Source organism: Phyllostomus hastatus, unplaced genomic scaffold, assembly GCF_019186645.2.
Source record: "Phyllostomus hastatus isolate PE091 unplaced genomic scaffold, TTU_PhHast_1.1 phas_contig_40, whole genome shotgun sequence".
Classification (NCBI taxonomy): domain Eukaryota; kingdom Metazoa; phylum Chordata; class Mammalia; order Chiroptera; family Phyllostomidae; genus Phyllostomus; species Phyllostomus hastatus.
This window is the reverse complement of record NW_025333872.1, coordinates 64,857,683-64,874,857: the sequence shown is the minus strand read 5'-3', so window position 1 is coordinate 64,874,857 and position 17,175 is coordinate 64,857,683. Positions and strand designations below refer to the sequence as shown.

At 33.7% G+C, this 17,175-nt stretch overlaps 1 protein-coding gene across 2 annotated transcripts in view; it reads left to right on the top strand.

Moving 5' to 3' along the window:
* The window catches only part of CEP85L (centrosomal protein 85 like), a 132,322-nt gene that overhangs the window by 75,156 nt on the left and 39,991 nt on the right, over nt 1-17,175 (top strand). For both annotated transcript variants that reach the window (XM_045842815.1, XM_045842814.1), the window contains exons 4-5: nt 5,644-5,765; nt 7,188-7,305. In XM_045842815.1, the coding sequence (XP_045698771.1) occupies nt 5,644-5,765; nt 7,188-7,305 (240 nt within the window). The remainder of the gene's footprint in view (nt 1-5,643; nt 5,766-7,187; nt 7,306-17,175) is intronic.

The following is a 17,175-nucleotide window of genomic DNA, read 5'->3' as shown; positions in this document are numbered from 1 at the left end:
AACTTAGCCTTTAAAAAGTAGTGTGTTTTGACAGTTGCGTAAAGACACATTTACCGCAATAGTCATGTTGTACATCATTTGCATCACCTCCGAAAGTTGCCTTTTTCCATTAGGTCGTCAACGCTTATCTCAGCCCTAGCAACCACTGATCTGATTACTGTCTCTTTAGTTTTACTCTTTCCAGATGTGGCATAAATAGAATCAGACAGTATTTACTCTTTTTGAATGTGGCTTCTTTCACTTAGCCTAATGCTTCTGAGATTCATCCAGGTTGTTGCGTGTATCAGTTGTTTTTATTGCTGAGTAATATTGCATTTTATGGAGATAGCACAGTGTATTAATTTATCTGTCAGTGGACATAGGGATTGTTTCTAGGTTGGGCCAATTGTCCAGATTGTTTTCACTTCTTATTAAATACCAATTTCAAGTCCCCATTTAATTAGTTCTGCCCAAATCCCTTTTCTTTTCTTTCTTTCTTTCTTCTTTTTTTTTTTTTTTGATATTTAGTTGACCAGGTGAAATAAGTCAGATAGAGTACAAATACTATTTGATGTCACTTATATGTAAAATCTAAAAAAAGCTAAAATCATAGAAATCAATCAGACACTGAAATGGTGGTTACCAGAAGCTAGGTGGGGGAGAAATATGGAGGTTTTAGCCAAAGGGTACGAGCATTCACTTATAAGGTGAATAAGTTCTGGGGATGTAATGTACAGAAAGGTGATTGTAGTTAATAACACTGTAATATATACTTTAAATTTGCTAAGACAATAGATCTTAATTGTTCTTATCACAAAAATATAGATGGTAATTATGTTACATGATGGAGGTATTAGCTAATGCTATTTGGTAATCATTTTTTATTCTGTAACTGTATCAAATCATGTATACCCTAAATTTACATAATGTTATGTGTTAAGTATACTTCTGTAAAGGTGTTGGAAAAAAGGGGCAATGAGGGGAATTCGTGTGATGGACGTGTTTTATATCTTCACTGTATTCACGTCATACCCTGATTGTGATATCACCATTGGGGAACCTGGGTGAAGTTCAGACGAGAACTCACTGCATCATCTTTTAACAACTGCACATAAACCTATAATCACATCAAAATAAAGAGTTTAATTAAAAAATAAGAAAATCCACTGTGTAGGGTTGTTTGTGGATCTTTATTCTGTTCCATTAGCCTATCTTTATGTCAGTACCACACTTTTGTGGATACTATTGCTTTATAATAAGTTGAAATAAATTAGTGTAAGTTCTTTACATTTCCATAGAAATTGTAGAATCCAGTTGTCAACTTCTAAAAACATTTGGTTGGATTTTAATTGGGACTGTGTTTAACCTATAAGTCAGTGTAGGAACAATTGACATCTTCATACTGAATCTACCAGTACTTTGTTTTAAAAAAGATTTCCTATAATTTGTTCATGGTATTTTACAGTTTTCAGTGTCCAGGGATAAAAAGCTAACAAATTGGTTAAATTTTTATCCGTAAATATTTTATCTTTTGGGGATGTAAATGATGTTAAAAATTGTTTCCCATTGCTTTCCCCCGCCCTGTCACCTCCCTACTCCCACAGTCAATCCCCCTGCATTGTCCATGCCCCAGAGTCAGTCCTCTGTTCATGTTTTGTGACTTGCCCCTTCCCCCTCCTTCCCCCATTATGCCCCTTCCTCCTGCCTTCAGGTCCCTGTCAGTTGTTCATTATTTCCAAATCTCTGGTTCTGTTTTGCTCATTTGTTTGTTTTGTTGATTAGGTTCCACTTATAGGTGAAATCATGGTATTTGCCTGATTTATTTCACTTAGCATAATGTTCTCCAGTTCCATCCATGCTGCCGTGAAGAGTAGGAGTTTCTTCTTTCTTTCTGCTGCATAGTAGTCCATGTGTAAATGTACCACGTGTTAAATGTACCACGTGTTAATGTTCCAAAGCTAAGATAGTGCTATCTAGAAGTTTGAAGTGTGCCTCAGTGTGTACTCAAAGTTCCTGTTGTGTCACTCTCAGAGTGAAAAGACAGCGCCCGCGCCCCCTCTGCTCCCAATTGCATTTGGGCATAACGCTTAGAACCAAATAGGTAATTGGTACTAGCAAGATTTTGTTTTTTCAGCCTACCAAATGTGTAATTAAGAGGAGACTTTTTCTGTTTTATAAAATAATGGGGGGAAAACTTTAACATTTGCTGAAACATTAAATTGGCAGTGTTAAAAGAGTAATCTCTGTGATTACTTGGAAATGTGAACAGAGTAATCTCTGTTTTAACTTGGAAATGTGAGGAAGAACCAACTTGAATATAATCTAATTCCTTTCTCACCATTCAATTCTTTTCCTTTTGTTAGAACTTATAAAAGATAAGTAGTTCCAGGGCAGATAATGTGTTTTGGGTTTTTTTTTCTGTGTGTAGTACAGAGCAATCCTGTGCTATTTCTGTGAGACTCTCTTTTAGCCTTGTCAAGACTGGAGCCTGAACAGCACTGTGAATTATAATCGAAATGAATTTTCATCAGTTGTCTCTTTTCTATATGACTATAATAGTGTAATATTGTTTGTATTGTAAGCAAAATCATAAAGGTATAGTGGCTGCCTTGCTACTTGAGACTTTGCAATATGATTTAAAAAAATCTTGTTTTAGGTATTTCAGATTGTATTCCATAACTTCATTTAAGATAGCATACACAAGACCTCATTATAAAAGCCATAGAAGGTAAAATGTCTTCATAATTCTCATTTTTAGTGATAGGCAGATATCAATAGACCTTTAAAATTACTTTTAAGTTCTCCTGCAGCATTTGGTTGTTTTTAAGTTTCATGCTTTTTTTTAACTGCTTTTATGAATTATGTTTGAAGTTTAGTAAGCAAGATTATCATGCTGCTGATTGGGTAATTCCAAGGAAAGAATTTTTTTTAATTCCTCTTTGCCCAATTTCATAGCTCAATTTTTATTTTGTTTTCTAAAGGGTTTAGATCAAGGGGCTCAAATCAGAAGAGTAAATTCTCATACTTTATTTTGCACATATTTATTGAAGTATCTGGCAAGTCCTTCCTTAGTGATCCATCCTTCCAGTGGTTCAAGTGCTATAAACCAAGTAGTATTATTATTTGCTTTTATTTTGCAGATATATTTTTTCCTACTGTTTTTTCCCGTTTTCTTGGTGCCAAAACAAGAAAAAGCTTTTCTTTAAGAAGTTACTAGCTTGGAAAATTTTTTTAGTAGATTTCTTAGGGAGAGTAGAATAGTTAAATGTCTTCTTAAGATCAATGTCTGTTGCTTAGGTACCAGTCTTATTGAAATAGTCACAAGATGTGTAGGGCAAAACATAGCTTCAGATATTATGGTACAGGTCATTCCTGAAATGGAGGAGCCTTTTTAGATCTTTGGAAGAAGAAACCGTAGATCCTTAAGCTACCTTACAAGTTTCATATTAGGTGTGACAACAATATACAAAACCAATACCTGTCAACTCAGCATATAAATGAAATATGTATTTACTTTTAGTCTTCAAATTAATGATATATTTAGGATTATAGCACAATTGTTTTACCAAGTCATTCTGGTAACTTCCAGATTTTATGTTGAGTTTTGGAATTATTGATACGATCTTTTGTTTTGCTAGCTTTGGTTGTTTTAATTCCTGTTTGAGTAACAGTTTGACAAAAAAATTTCATGAAGTGATTTACCCATGAAATTGATCATCATTAAGTAACATGGAGTTGCAATACATAGAGACTTAATATCAACAATATTATTTATGGTGCTGAATCTTCTCTTAGCAATTAGTTTCAATTTTTTTCAGCCCTTGTGATAGGAAATTTGCAATACCTTCTTAGTTAATTAGGCGCTATAGCAGAAGCAGTGTCCAAAGTGGTGTTTTTGTTGGGTTGCCTGTGTTTGAATCCCAGCTCTCCCAACTGAATATATGCTGGTAGTAGTGTAGAGATGGGAGAATTTGGGGGGGGCTGACTAATGCAGGGATCCACCAAACAGAAAGGATGCCACTTATGGATAGAACAGCATCCTGAGAGGGCCCTTTTTTGTGTGCCAACAACTGGAGGTAACTCTATTTTTTTGTATGATGGAGAGACTTGATGTGTGTCCTGGGTAGTGGAGAGGACATTCAGGGGGTTGGAGCTATAGCTAGTTACCAATTACAGAGAAAGTAATTCAGTACTGTAACAACTAACATATTTGCATTGGTATATACTAGCTAAATATAGCCTGGATTGTATGTTAGGCAAGGGAAAGAATGAAATTCAGGATAGAGTATCTGATTAACCTGACCCTATAACAACTGTGTGTCAGTTACACTCCAGATACCTGCCCATCTCTTAGTTTTGTGCTTCGTTATCACCTAGTTTCTTTCCTCCTTAGTCTACTCATTTTGTCCTTTCTCCTGCCTGAAACATCCTGTCCTAGTATTATTATTTGACAATCCCATTAATTTAAAGTGTTAATCTATGGCTAGTTGATGTCACACAATTAGTGATTTATTCAGAACTAGGTCTTGTCCAGTAGCATCTTTGGAAAAACAAAGGATAAAAATATCGCTGCATGTTTGAATTCTTTTAAAGTTGCTTTGCGGTGTTTATATATAGCATCGTTTAACTTGTCAAGGAATTTATGTTCCTACTTGATTTACCAATGTATTAGTTTCCTGGAGTTACCATAACAAAAAACACAAACCAGGTAACTTAAACAACAGGAATTTATTGTCTCACAGTTCTGGAGCTTTGAGGTCCAAAATCATGGTGTCAGCAGAGTTGGTTCCAGGTCAAGACTCTAGTGCTTTTCTGGCAGTCTTTTGTTTTCCTTGGTTTTACATGCATCACTCCAGTCTCTGCCTTCACCTTCGTGTGATGAAATGTCTCTCCCCTCAGTCTGTGTCCTTGTTCCAAGTTTCCCTTTTCATGGTGCATTAGTCATATGGGATTAGGGCCCACCCTAAGGCTTCATGTTAAATTGACTATATATACAAAGACCCTATTTCCAGATAAGTTCACATTCTGAGATACTGGGGTTAGGACTTCAAAATATCTGTTGAGGGGACACAGTTCAACCTGTTAACACCAGTATTACATTTTTGTTTCAATGATAGAAGTTTGAAGATAGCTGTTTATTGTTGATTTTTATTAAATATATCAAAAAATTTTAAGTTCTCAGAGTATTTTTTTAAAATGATACTATTTACACTAGAGACTAATAGTCATCTGGCTTATCTGCTTACTAGCATATTTTTATGGATATATTTACTATTTTATGCAAACATTTTAACTCTTGAAATTTTAATGTAATTAAATGATATTGTGATGAATGACAGTTTGAAACCTGAATGCTTACAGATACTGTTTTTATTTCCTTTTGGAAACCCTTTAGGTAATGTTTGTCTTCTAGACATTGTACATTCTTTTATTGTACTCCTTTCAGAAATGATTAGACTCTTAATTAAATTTGTATGTTTATGTTGTAACTTCCTTGAGTTTTTCAAGTTATGTTGTATTCACAAGTGTGATTTCAGATAGTCTTAAAAAATGAAAGGCAGAGTTCTCTTTTTAAAATGAAAATCATTGGGAAAATATTAGATGGTATATAAATATTTCCTTCAGACACTATCAGAATACTAAGAGTTAAGCATGTTTGTGCAGGTTTTGACTGGATCATCTCGTCAGAGTTACTCACCTTCTGGCTATCAGGATTTCACAAAGTGGGAATCAGTGCTGAAAATAAAAGAAGGACTGCTAAGGCAGAAAGAAATTGTAATTGATCGGTGAGTCTATATGTTTTTTAAATTACTGAATACTTCAGGCATACAGAAATGTAGATTTTAAAACATACTTTTGTATCCACCATGTAGAGTTTAAAAAATAGAACCTTACAAATGCATTGATTTCTCATGTCTGTCCTTCTCCAGCCCTGGTCCCTTTCAGAACCGATGACACGATCGGTTCTTACGACACTGGTTGGTGGGTCTGTCTGTCCTCTGCCTCCTCCCATTTACATTGGAGTAATTCATTATTCAGAAACTTCTCTTCATCTTCTTACAATTAGGAAATATCAAATTGGAAAGCTACTTTAAAGTAATTTTTAACTAATCTATGTTAGATATGAAAGCACAGAAACTATGAAAATCATGAATGTTTGAAATTAAATGATTTACAGATAAGAATTTTGTGTATTTGTGGACACATTCCAAAAATTTTACATGGTTTGAGTACCAAAGCTCTGAAAAATAATTGTACTACACTTAACAGTTTTATGATTATTTTGAACAACAAGCCTAATATTACTTAATTATACTATCTGTAATGCATATTGATTCTTTGTCATTTATGCATACTTTTTATTAAAATTTATTTTTCAGTTATAGTTGACAATACAATATTATATTAATCTCAGGCATACAACATAGTGATTAGACATTTATATATTTTTCAAAGTGATCACTCCCATCAGTCTGGTACCCACTGGGCACCATACATAGTTATTACAGTATCATTGACTCTGTTCCCTCTACTGAACATTTTAAAGGCAGATCAAAATTCAGACTTTTATTAATAGGATATACTCTTCAAACAATCAGAATCAGTTGACTTATATCATTTTTTTGAACACCATTATTATTACTATTTTGAGGGGTATGAGTTAATAGGGTGTCTTAGTCCATTTGGGCTGCTATAACAAAATACCATAGACTAGGTAGCTTATAAAGAACAGAATTTTATTTCTCTCAGTTATGGAGGCTGGGAAGTCCAAAATTAAGTCACTGGCAGATTCAGTGTCTGGTGAGAGCCAACTTCCTGGTTCATTGATGGCCATCTTCTCCCTGTGACCTTACATCGTGAAAAGGGCCACCGAGCTCTCTGGGGCCTCTTTTATAAGCATAACAATTGCATTCTTGACGCTTCTGCCCTTATGACCTAAGGCCCCCCTCCTCTCAAAGGCCCCCCTCCTTATACCATCACATTGGGCATTAGGATTTAATATGTGAATTTTGGGGGGAGACACCAATATTCATTCTATGGCAGTAGGAATGTAGAGTCATTGTCATAACTGTCAAATATATCCTTTAGTTCTATATATTCTAGGACATCAAGGAAATAATCCAAAGTCATTCAAGTTGCTGTTTCATATTATACTTTTAAGATTGGTAATACTTTTTTATTATGTGACTTCAATTTATATTTTGCAGGCAGAAGCAACAAATTACCCACTTACACGAGCGAATAAGGGATAATGAATTACGGGCACAACATGCCATTTTAGGACACTATGTAAATTGTGGGGATTCTTATATGTCTAATTTGCAGGTAAGATTATAGCGGATTTTATCATTGTTGTACTAATAAAGGATGTGTTGATTTTATACTTAGCTTCTAAGATTAGGGCATTTTTTGAATTAATAACCTTATCACATGGTTTATATTTATATATGTAGTAAAAGATATCCAGGTATTGTCTTCCATCTCTCCACAGCCCCCCGTATACACAGGAACTACTGTTACCAATTTCTAGTGTGTCCGTCCAGAGTCCATTGTATATCACTAGCAGATATAAATATATTTTATCCCCACATTTATACATTTTTATAAATGCATAAATACATTTGATCATAGCTACATTTTATAAATGTATAAAACTATTTTAAATACATATAAAATGTATTTATGTTATAAAGTACATTTTATAAATGTATTTTAACAGAAAGTATCAAAATACATACATTATTTGGCATCTTGCTTTTTTCCCTTTATCCTATATTAAAAAAAGTAATTATTTCCATATCATTACATACACAGCATCCTCCCCCCCCCCCTTTCACAACTAGTTGATTTCTCATTTTATGGAGATAGAGTAATTTATTCAGCCTGTTCCTACTCATCAAAATTTGGATAGTTTCTAGTTTGGGGATATTATAACTAGTGTTACGGAGAATAATCATTTATAAACATTGTTCTGTGCATTTGCAAGTTTTTTTGTAAGTTAGATTCTAAGAAGTGGAATATCTAGGTGTTGCATGAATTGGTCATTTTTATTGATATTGTCAAATTTCTATTCAGACAGCTTATTCTAATTTTTAGCTCTTATCAACAGTATATAAGACTTCCCCTGCTCCCAACTCATAGCTGTGTTAACAGAGTGTTCTCAGACTTTGAGATTTTTGCCCTTCTAATAGGTTTATATAAAGTCAGTGAGTGGAGGAGTTATCTCTGTGTGTGTTTTTTTTTTTTTTCATTTTTTGTGTTAAAATACATATAAAACTTACCACCTTTCATTTTAACCATTTTAAATGTACAGTTCAGTGATGTTAAATACATTTATTATACTGTGCACCATCATCTATCTCTTGAGCACTTTTCATCTTATAAAAACTGAAACTGTACCCGCTAAGCAATACCTTTTTATTCTTCCCCCCAATCCCTGACAATCACTGTCTCCTTTCTGCTTCTAAGTATCTCATGGTTAGTGGAATCATACAGTATTTGTTTGTGTTTTTGTTTTTGTGACTGGCTTATTTCACTTAGCGTAATGTCCTCACAGTTTATTCATATTTAAGCATGTATCAGAATTTTCTTTAAGGCTGAGTAATATTCTACTGTACATATACCACATTTTGCTTATCCATTCATGACAATGGATACTTGGTTTGCTTCCATATTTTAGCTACAGTAAATAATGTTGCTATGAACATATTTTATATTATTTATTTGACCATGGCTGTATAAATATCTCTGAGATCCTGTTTCCAGTTCTTTTGAGTATGTAGCCAGATGAGAATAATTGATAGATCATATGGTAATTCTATTTTTAATTTTTTGAGGAAATGCCATAATGTTTTCCACAGTGCCTGTATCATTGTACAGTGCCTGTATCAGTGTACAAAAGTTCATTTTCTTCACATTGTTGCCAAGACTTGTTATTTTCTACTTTTTTGATAATAGCTGTCCTAACAGAAGCAAAGTAATACCTGATTGTGCTTTTGATTTTCATTTCCCTAATGATAGTGATATTGAGTATCTTTTCATGTGTTTATCGGTCAATTTTATACAGGCATACCTTGGAGATGCTGCAAGTTTAGTTTCAGACCACCACAATAAAGTGAATACTGCAATCAAGCCAGTTACATGATGATTTTTTGGTTTCCTAGTTAATGTAAAAGTTATATTTATACCATACTGTAGTCTGTTAAGTGTGCAATATCATTATGTCTGCAAAAACAATGCACATACCTTAATTAAAAAATTATTGCTAAAAAATGCTAAACATCCATGCAAGGTTACCACAAACCTTCATTTGTAAAAAATGCAGTAGCAGCCAAGTTCAATACTCAGAAGCACAGTAAAATGAGGTGTGCCTGTGTCATCTTTGGAGAAATGTCTATTCAAGACCTCTGCCCATTTTTAAATATTTTTTTTGTTAAGTTTTAGAAGTTCTCTATGTATTCTGGATATTAATCCTTTATCAGATGTGATTTGCAAATTTTTGCCATTCTGAGTTGCATTTTTATGTTGTTGATAGTGTATTTTCATGTACAAAATATTTTTATTTTTATAAAGTCTAATTTGTCTATTTTTTTTGCCTGTGCCTTTGGTGTCATAGTCAAGAAATTATTGCTAAATCTAGTGTCATGAAGTTTTGCCATATTTTCTTCAAGAGTTTTACAGTTTTAGGCCTCACATTTATATCTTTGACACACTTTGAGTTAATTTTTATATATTATGTTAGATAAGGGTCCAACTCCATTATTTTGCATGTGGATAATCCAGTTTTCTCAGAACCATTTGTTGAAAAGACTGTCTCTTTCCCATTGACTGGTCTGGGCACCTTGTATAAAATCATTTGACCATCTGTGTGAGGGTTTATTTCTGATAGCAGTATTTTAATAGAACCATTCAGTTTCCCTTGTAATTCTATTATTCTGAATATTTTGCTTGAATTATACCATTATTATTGTATTACCAAATGCATGTAAAATTTAAAGTGTATCCAAAAGCTGAAGAAAATGTTCTTTGACACAGTATCAGGCCAGTAGAGGGCTCTCCAAGCCAGTCAGCAATGACAGAAATACCTGGAGGAAGTGAAAAAGGCTTAGACTATTAAAAATATTAGAAAGATTCTAAAGTATGTTAAGAATTAAAATATTGTTGAGAAATTTGATTTTGAAAGATTTGGGCAGTTAATAAAAGGGAATACCTGAAGTATTAAATGGGTATGATAAATATATAAGATAAACTTTTTTTTAAAATTTATTTATTTTTAGAGAGGGGGAAGGAAAGGAGAAAGAGAGGGAGAGAAACATCAATGTGTGGTTGCCTCTTGCACACCCCCTACTGGGGATCTAGCCCACAACCCAGGCATGTGCCCTGACTGGGAATTGAACCAATGATCGACCGGTTGCTTCACAGGCCCATGCTTAATCCACTGAGCTACAGCAGCCAGGACAAGATAAACTTTTTTATTTTAATTTTTGTTGTTGTTCAAGTACAGTTGTCACCGTTTCCCCCCTCCCTCCACTCCAGCCATCCCTGCCCTCTTTGGCTTTGTCCATGTGTCCTTTAAAGATAAACTTTTTTTTTATGAGATGTAGAGAGCTCATTAAACGGCAGTGGTTAAAAGAAACAACAAATGTGATGATAGAGCATTTCTTTAGCAAAGTAATTTTTAACTTGGATCTATGAACAGCATTAGTTTCAATGCACAACATTTTGCAAATGCACATTTTCAGGTTCATAGCTTGTTCATTGTAAGAGTCTCATGCTTTCTAACTAAGCTAGCTGGGCACGCCCTTAGCTTGTTCATATTAATTCCATACACATTAAACAAAGAAAATAATACCTTTAATATTCTATGTGTCCTTGGTTAAATAAAGAAAATTTTGAAATAACATTCTTTTATGAGTTTATAGATGAAAAAACATGTTCTTGAGAAGTAACTTCTGTTTGTTTTTTAAAAACTTTGAATAGCCTTTACAGTCACGATGACCTGAGACAGGGACCTTACCAACTCTCACAGGTAGAAAATGAGTACTAGGTCTTTATCCTAAAATTCAAGCCTCCCAGATTTTTTTAGGGATAGAATTGATAGAACCAAAGAGTGATTTGTGCTTCTAATGCCTTATACCAAAATTTCAGCCTGTGGTTAACGTGACTTCATGGGGGAAAAAACACAAAAATGTGAAGGACTTTTCTTTTGTTAAAGATTGAAGAAAAAAGAGCTCTTTTCTTTCCATGTACATACATGTGAACCTTGGAAAGGCCAACTGAATAGTATTTATTGCACTTGATCAGTGTACTCATCATTCCTCATTTTCATTTTATCCTATCTCTTTTCATTTGTGTAATTTTTCCTCATTATTACACTTGATGCACTCATCATTCCTCATTTTCATTTTATCGTATCTCTTTTCATTTGTGTAATTTTTTCTGTATCTTTTTCCTCCAGCTACTTTTTATGCTACCAGGTCCTTTTGCTAAATAAGCATTTTATAAATGAGTACCACCTTTACAAAGGAGTGCATCCAACTAAACATCAACATTTAATGTGTTCAATGCTGGGGCCCCAAGAGTGAAGAACAGTTTTGTGTCTTCATGGATCTTGAAGCCCACAGAGGGTGATAGTATATAGACATATTTATTTATTTCTTCAAAGATTATTTATAGTTACCATGGATAAGGCACTTTTTAGGTGCGAGTAATATAAATGTGAATAAACTTGGTCTTTCCTTCAAAGAGTGTACAATATAATTAGAAACACACATAAACAACAGACAGTTGTAGTATTTTGGAGGCGCCCCAACAAAGGGATGCATATGAAATGTTATAGGAATCCCTACTAAGAACATACAAACCAGTCTTCCAAAAGTCAGGTCAGGGTTCCTGTAGGAAGGAATATGTAACCTGAGAGCTCGATGAACAAAAAGAATTTAGGCAGGCGAAGGAGAGGGAGGAATAGTGTTGGAGACATAGTATACTGCATGTGAGGAGGCTGGAAGGCAAGCAGAGGAGATAATGCATTTAGAAAAATACAGATTATTCTATATGAATGGAGTGCAAATTAAGAAGGATAAGAAATGTGGCTGAAGACATAAGCAGGGATCAACTTGTTTCAAGGGCCTGACAAGGAAAGGTTCCGTCTGTCCAGCATTTAGGGACCACTTCAGTTAATGCCTGTTGTACTAGCCTAATTATTATGCTTTCACTCATTGCAGAGTATCCTAGTTTGGTTTCTCCAGTGGCATAATAGAGACTGAACTTAAAATGGAAGGGATCAGAGACAGGCAGAGGCTATCTCAGTAGTCTCAAAGTTAAATGACATCTGAATTTTAAAACAGTGTTGGTCAGAATGACAGAAACATCTGTGCAACATGGCCTGACTTTAGTGATTTCAGCGTGATGAGAGAGAATGATTGCCTCATCTCAGATGGGGAACCTTGATTGGTTTATATTGTCAGTGAACAAGGTAGAGACTACTACATCAGGAATAGGTTTAGAGCAGAAAAATTAGTTGAGCTTATATATTGTAAATTTGGGACTGAGATTAATGAGGCCGATATGCACGGCTACAGGTCTGAGGGAGAGATTAGAGATTTAGGAGATGTCAGTCTCCCTGAGTGGCTGTCGAAGCCTTGGGCATGATTAGATGTCACAGGGAATGAAGAAAATGGGATCCAGAAATAGAGACAAGGAAGTGTATTCAAAGGCAGTAGAAGAGCACAACTTGTGAAGGAGCATGGGGAGGGGTGTTGTATGACACTCAGATAAAGTAGGTGAAAGCTGAAAAGGTCTTCCTAAATTTAGAAATCAAAGCATTTTGGCTTCAGACTTTTCTGCTTACTTTCATCTAGAAGATCAACCATGGCTTCTCTTGCTACCAAACACATTTGTGCAGTGCAGATTTGCTCATACACAAATGGTGAATAGGAGGATGATGTCAAGGTAGTTTCCAGGTCTCACTGGTTCATAGATATCACACCCCAACCCACCCAATCAGGGGAGGGGAGTTAAATAGTTCGAATAAAATTAGAATCTTTGGCAGACTGCAGAGAAAGGCCTAGGCTTACCTATAGCATTGGCTACAGAAGCTTCTCTATGTTTCCTTTTAACAAAATTATGTTTCCTTCTACTGCCTGGAGAGATGCACTTCCTTTTTTAGTGGTTGGATGCATTTTCTTTATCAGATGTGTCTTTTGCAAATATTTTCTCCCTTGTTATAGCTTGTCTTCTCAGTCTCTTAGTAATTGCCTTTTGCAGAGCAGAAAATTTTAATGAAGTCCAGCTTATCCATTTTTTACATAGGTCATGATTTTGGTAGTGTATTCCGAAGCCCTTGCTGTCTCCAGAGTCATATTTTGATGCTTGGTTTTTAGGACAATATACCTTAAGGATTGTTATGTCTTCTTGGAGTTTTAACCTTTTTATCATTATATAATACTCCTTTTGATGCTTGATAACTTTCCTTGCTCTAAAGCAGGGGCGGCAAATTCATTTTCATTGGGGGTCACATCAGCCTCACAGTTGCCTTCTAAGGGCTGAATTTAATTTTAGGACTGCATAAATGTAACTACTCCTTAACTAGGGGCAAGGGGCAAGGAGCTCCCGCCAGGCAGGAACAAGGTGCCGGGCTGGATAAAACAATGTGGAGGGCCGGATTTGGCCCTTGGGCCTTGTGTTTGCCACCTGTGCTCTAAAGTCTGCTTTGTCTGAAATTAATATAGCTACTCCAGGTTTCTTTTGATTAATGTTAGTATGACATGTCTTTTTCCATCCCTTTTAATCAGTATGTGTCCTTATTTTAAACTGAGTTCTTTTAGACAATATACAGTTAGGACTTGTTTTTGGATTCGTTCTGTTTCTGTCATTCAATTGTATGATTAGACCATTCAGATTGAAAGTGATTATTGATGGGATTAATATCTGTCACGTTCATTGCCATTTTGTTGCCCTTGTTCTTTGTTCGTTTTTTTGTTTTCCACACTTTCTCTGCCTTTTTCAGTTTTAATCAAACACTTACTTTATGTGATTCCATTTTGTCTCCTTTCTTAGCATACATATTATGCTTTTAAAAAAATTTTAAGTGGTTGCCCTAGAATTTACAATATACAGGGTCTGGCACAAATAATACCCCTCTTTTATTACGAAATCTCTTATTAGAAAATCATAAGCATGTAATTCTGTAGCATAACAATATCACACTCAAGCACACCGTATGATATTTTAGGTGAAATGTTCAAATTAAAACTATAAATTATTACACCCATATTATTATTACCCTACCAAGCACATTCAAGCAGGCATTACTTCTGTCAGACCCTGTGAATTTACAACCAGTGCAAGTAGATAGTGTAAGTGTCTTATTAAAATAACTATTCCTAAATCTTCCTCTGCCTCATATCATTGCTGTCATTTATTTTATCTCTACACTCAATAGAAGTATACACTCACATAATTGAATATATTATTGCCACTATTATTTTGAACAAACTGTTACCTGTTAGGTCAGTTAAGAAAAATAAAAGTTTTCTCCCCTTATACCTTTTGTAATGTTCTTTCTTTCTATATGTAGATCCAAGTTTCTGACCTATATTATTTTCTGTCTGTCTAAAGAACTCCTTTTAACATTTCTTGCATTGCAAGTCTACTGGCAGCAAATTCTCTGTTGTTGTTTTTTTTGTCTAAGAAAATAATTCTCCTTCACTTTTGAAGAGTAATTTTATAGGGTTATAGAATTCTAGGTGGTGGATTTTAGTCACAACACTTTAAATGTTTCACTCTATACTCTTTTTTTCTTTCATGGTTACTGAGAAGTCAGATAAAACTTTTATCTTTGCCTGTGTCTAGGTAAGGTTTTTTGTTGTATTTTTCTCCTTTAAGAATTTTTTTATCTTTGATTTTCACAAATTTAAATCCTTATGTGTAGTTTTTGGCATTAATTCTACTTGGTGCTCTCTAAGCTCCTTGGGTCTGAGATGTGGCCCCTGACAATGTGAGGAAATTCTCAGTCATTATTGTTTCCAAAATAGTGCTTCTCTTCCTCTCTTCCTTGTTGTGTTCCCATTACATGTATATTACACATTTTTGTAGTTCTCTCACGGATCTTAGATATTCTGTCCTATTTTTTCCAGTCTGTTTTCTTTGTGCTTTTTTGTTTTGGGAGTTTCTGTTGTGATGTCCTCAAGCTCAGAGATTGTTTCCTGAGCTGTCTGTAGTCAGTCTCCTGATGAACCCATCAAAGACATTCTTCATTTCTGTTACAGTGTTTTTGATCTCTAGAATTTATTTTTTATTCTTTTTTAGAATTTTTATGTTTGGGCTTACATTATTCACCTGTTCTTGCATTTCATGTACCCTAAGGTTAAAGCCCTTAAGATATTCATCATAGTTTTAAAAATTTCTCTTCTGATAATTCCAACATTCTTGACATAGCTGACTCTGGTTCTGATGCTTGTTCAGTCTCTCTGGACTGTTTTTTTCTTTTAGTATGTTTTATAAATTTTATAAGGTAGAATTGATGAACTGGGTAAAATGAAATGTGGGAAGTAGGCCTTTAGTAATATAGTGGTAAGGTGTTGGAGGGAAAGTATTCTGTAGTCTTGGATTAGGTCTTAGTCTTTTAGTGGGCCTGTACTCCTGGACTGTGAACTTCGATAGTGCTTCTCAGTTTTTTTCTTTCCCACCCTTAGGTGGGACAGGGTGGTATTTCCCTACCTGATGTGCAAGGCTAGAGGTAGCTGGAGTTAGGTGTTTTCTTTCTAGGTAGGTTAGTTTGCATCTAGCTAACCTTCTTAGACAGGTTGGTCTCTGGTAAAATATTGGGTTGGCCAAAATGCCCGTTATGTTTTTTCTGTATGATGGCTGTAGTAGTGCTTAGTTGTCGGTAGCTTTATTTGAAACAATTTTGTTAGGTTGTATTGTGACAGCTGTCACTTCAGCATGCATTTAAAAAATTTTACCAAACTTGGTGAATTTTTGTGCAGCCATTTTAATATTGAAGATGGAAGAAAACATGCAACATTTTCAGTGGATTATGCTTTATTATTTCAAGAAAGGTAAAAGTGCAACTGCAATGCAAAAAAATATTTGAGCAGTGTATGAAGAAGGTTCTGTGACTGATCAAACATGTCAGAAGTGGTTCGCAAAGTTTCTTGGTACTATTGACATTTGGCCAAGTAATTCTTTGCTGTGGGGCTGTCTTATGCATTGGAGGATGTTTAGCAGCTCTCTTGGCCTCTACCCACTAGAAGCCAATAGCAAGAGATACCTGACATACTAAAAATATCCAGATATTATAAAATTTTAAATTTTATATTATAAAATTAAAATATTATAAATATTTTAAAATTTTATATTATAATATTATATTATTATAATATAATATTACACATATATAATTTTATAATATTTTATAATTTTATAATATTATATAATAATTTTTATATTTATTATATTTATTTTTATATTTATAGTTTTAATATTTATTTTATTTATATTTCTTTTATATTTATTATATTAAATTATATTTATAATTTTATAATATTATATATATATAATATTATAATATCATATAATAATATAATATTATATTAATATATAATATTAATATATTAATATATTATATAATATATTATAATAATGTAATATTATATAATATTATATAATATATAATATAATATAATATAATATTATAATATTATAATATTATAAAATTTTAAAATATTTAAAATATTTTAATATAAATTATAAAATTATAATTTATATTTATTTAAATATATAAAATTATATAATTTTATAATATAATATAATAATATTATATTATAATATTATAAAATTTTTCTTTATCATTAAAGTTATTGGTGAAAGTGATAAAATTTTTCTTTATCACTAAAGTTATTGGTGAAAATGAAAAATGTATCTTTTATTTTATGGATAAAACAACAGACTTTTTGGGCAACCAAGAAGTTTTTCCTGAGATCAGATCTTGTTAAGAAGAACAGGGTGTTCTGATGTATTTCTGAATGGTCCGTCCTCTCCTTCTGTTGTAAGCATGAGGGGATTTTTCTCTGATGTTTACTGTGAGGACCTGTCAGAGCTCCTGGAGGTAAAACTCAAAAAAGCTGAGTGTCCTCTATAACTGGATCTCCCTGGGGACTTGTCCCTGCTGAATGGCCAGCAGTTCATCAGTTT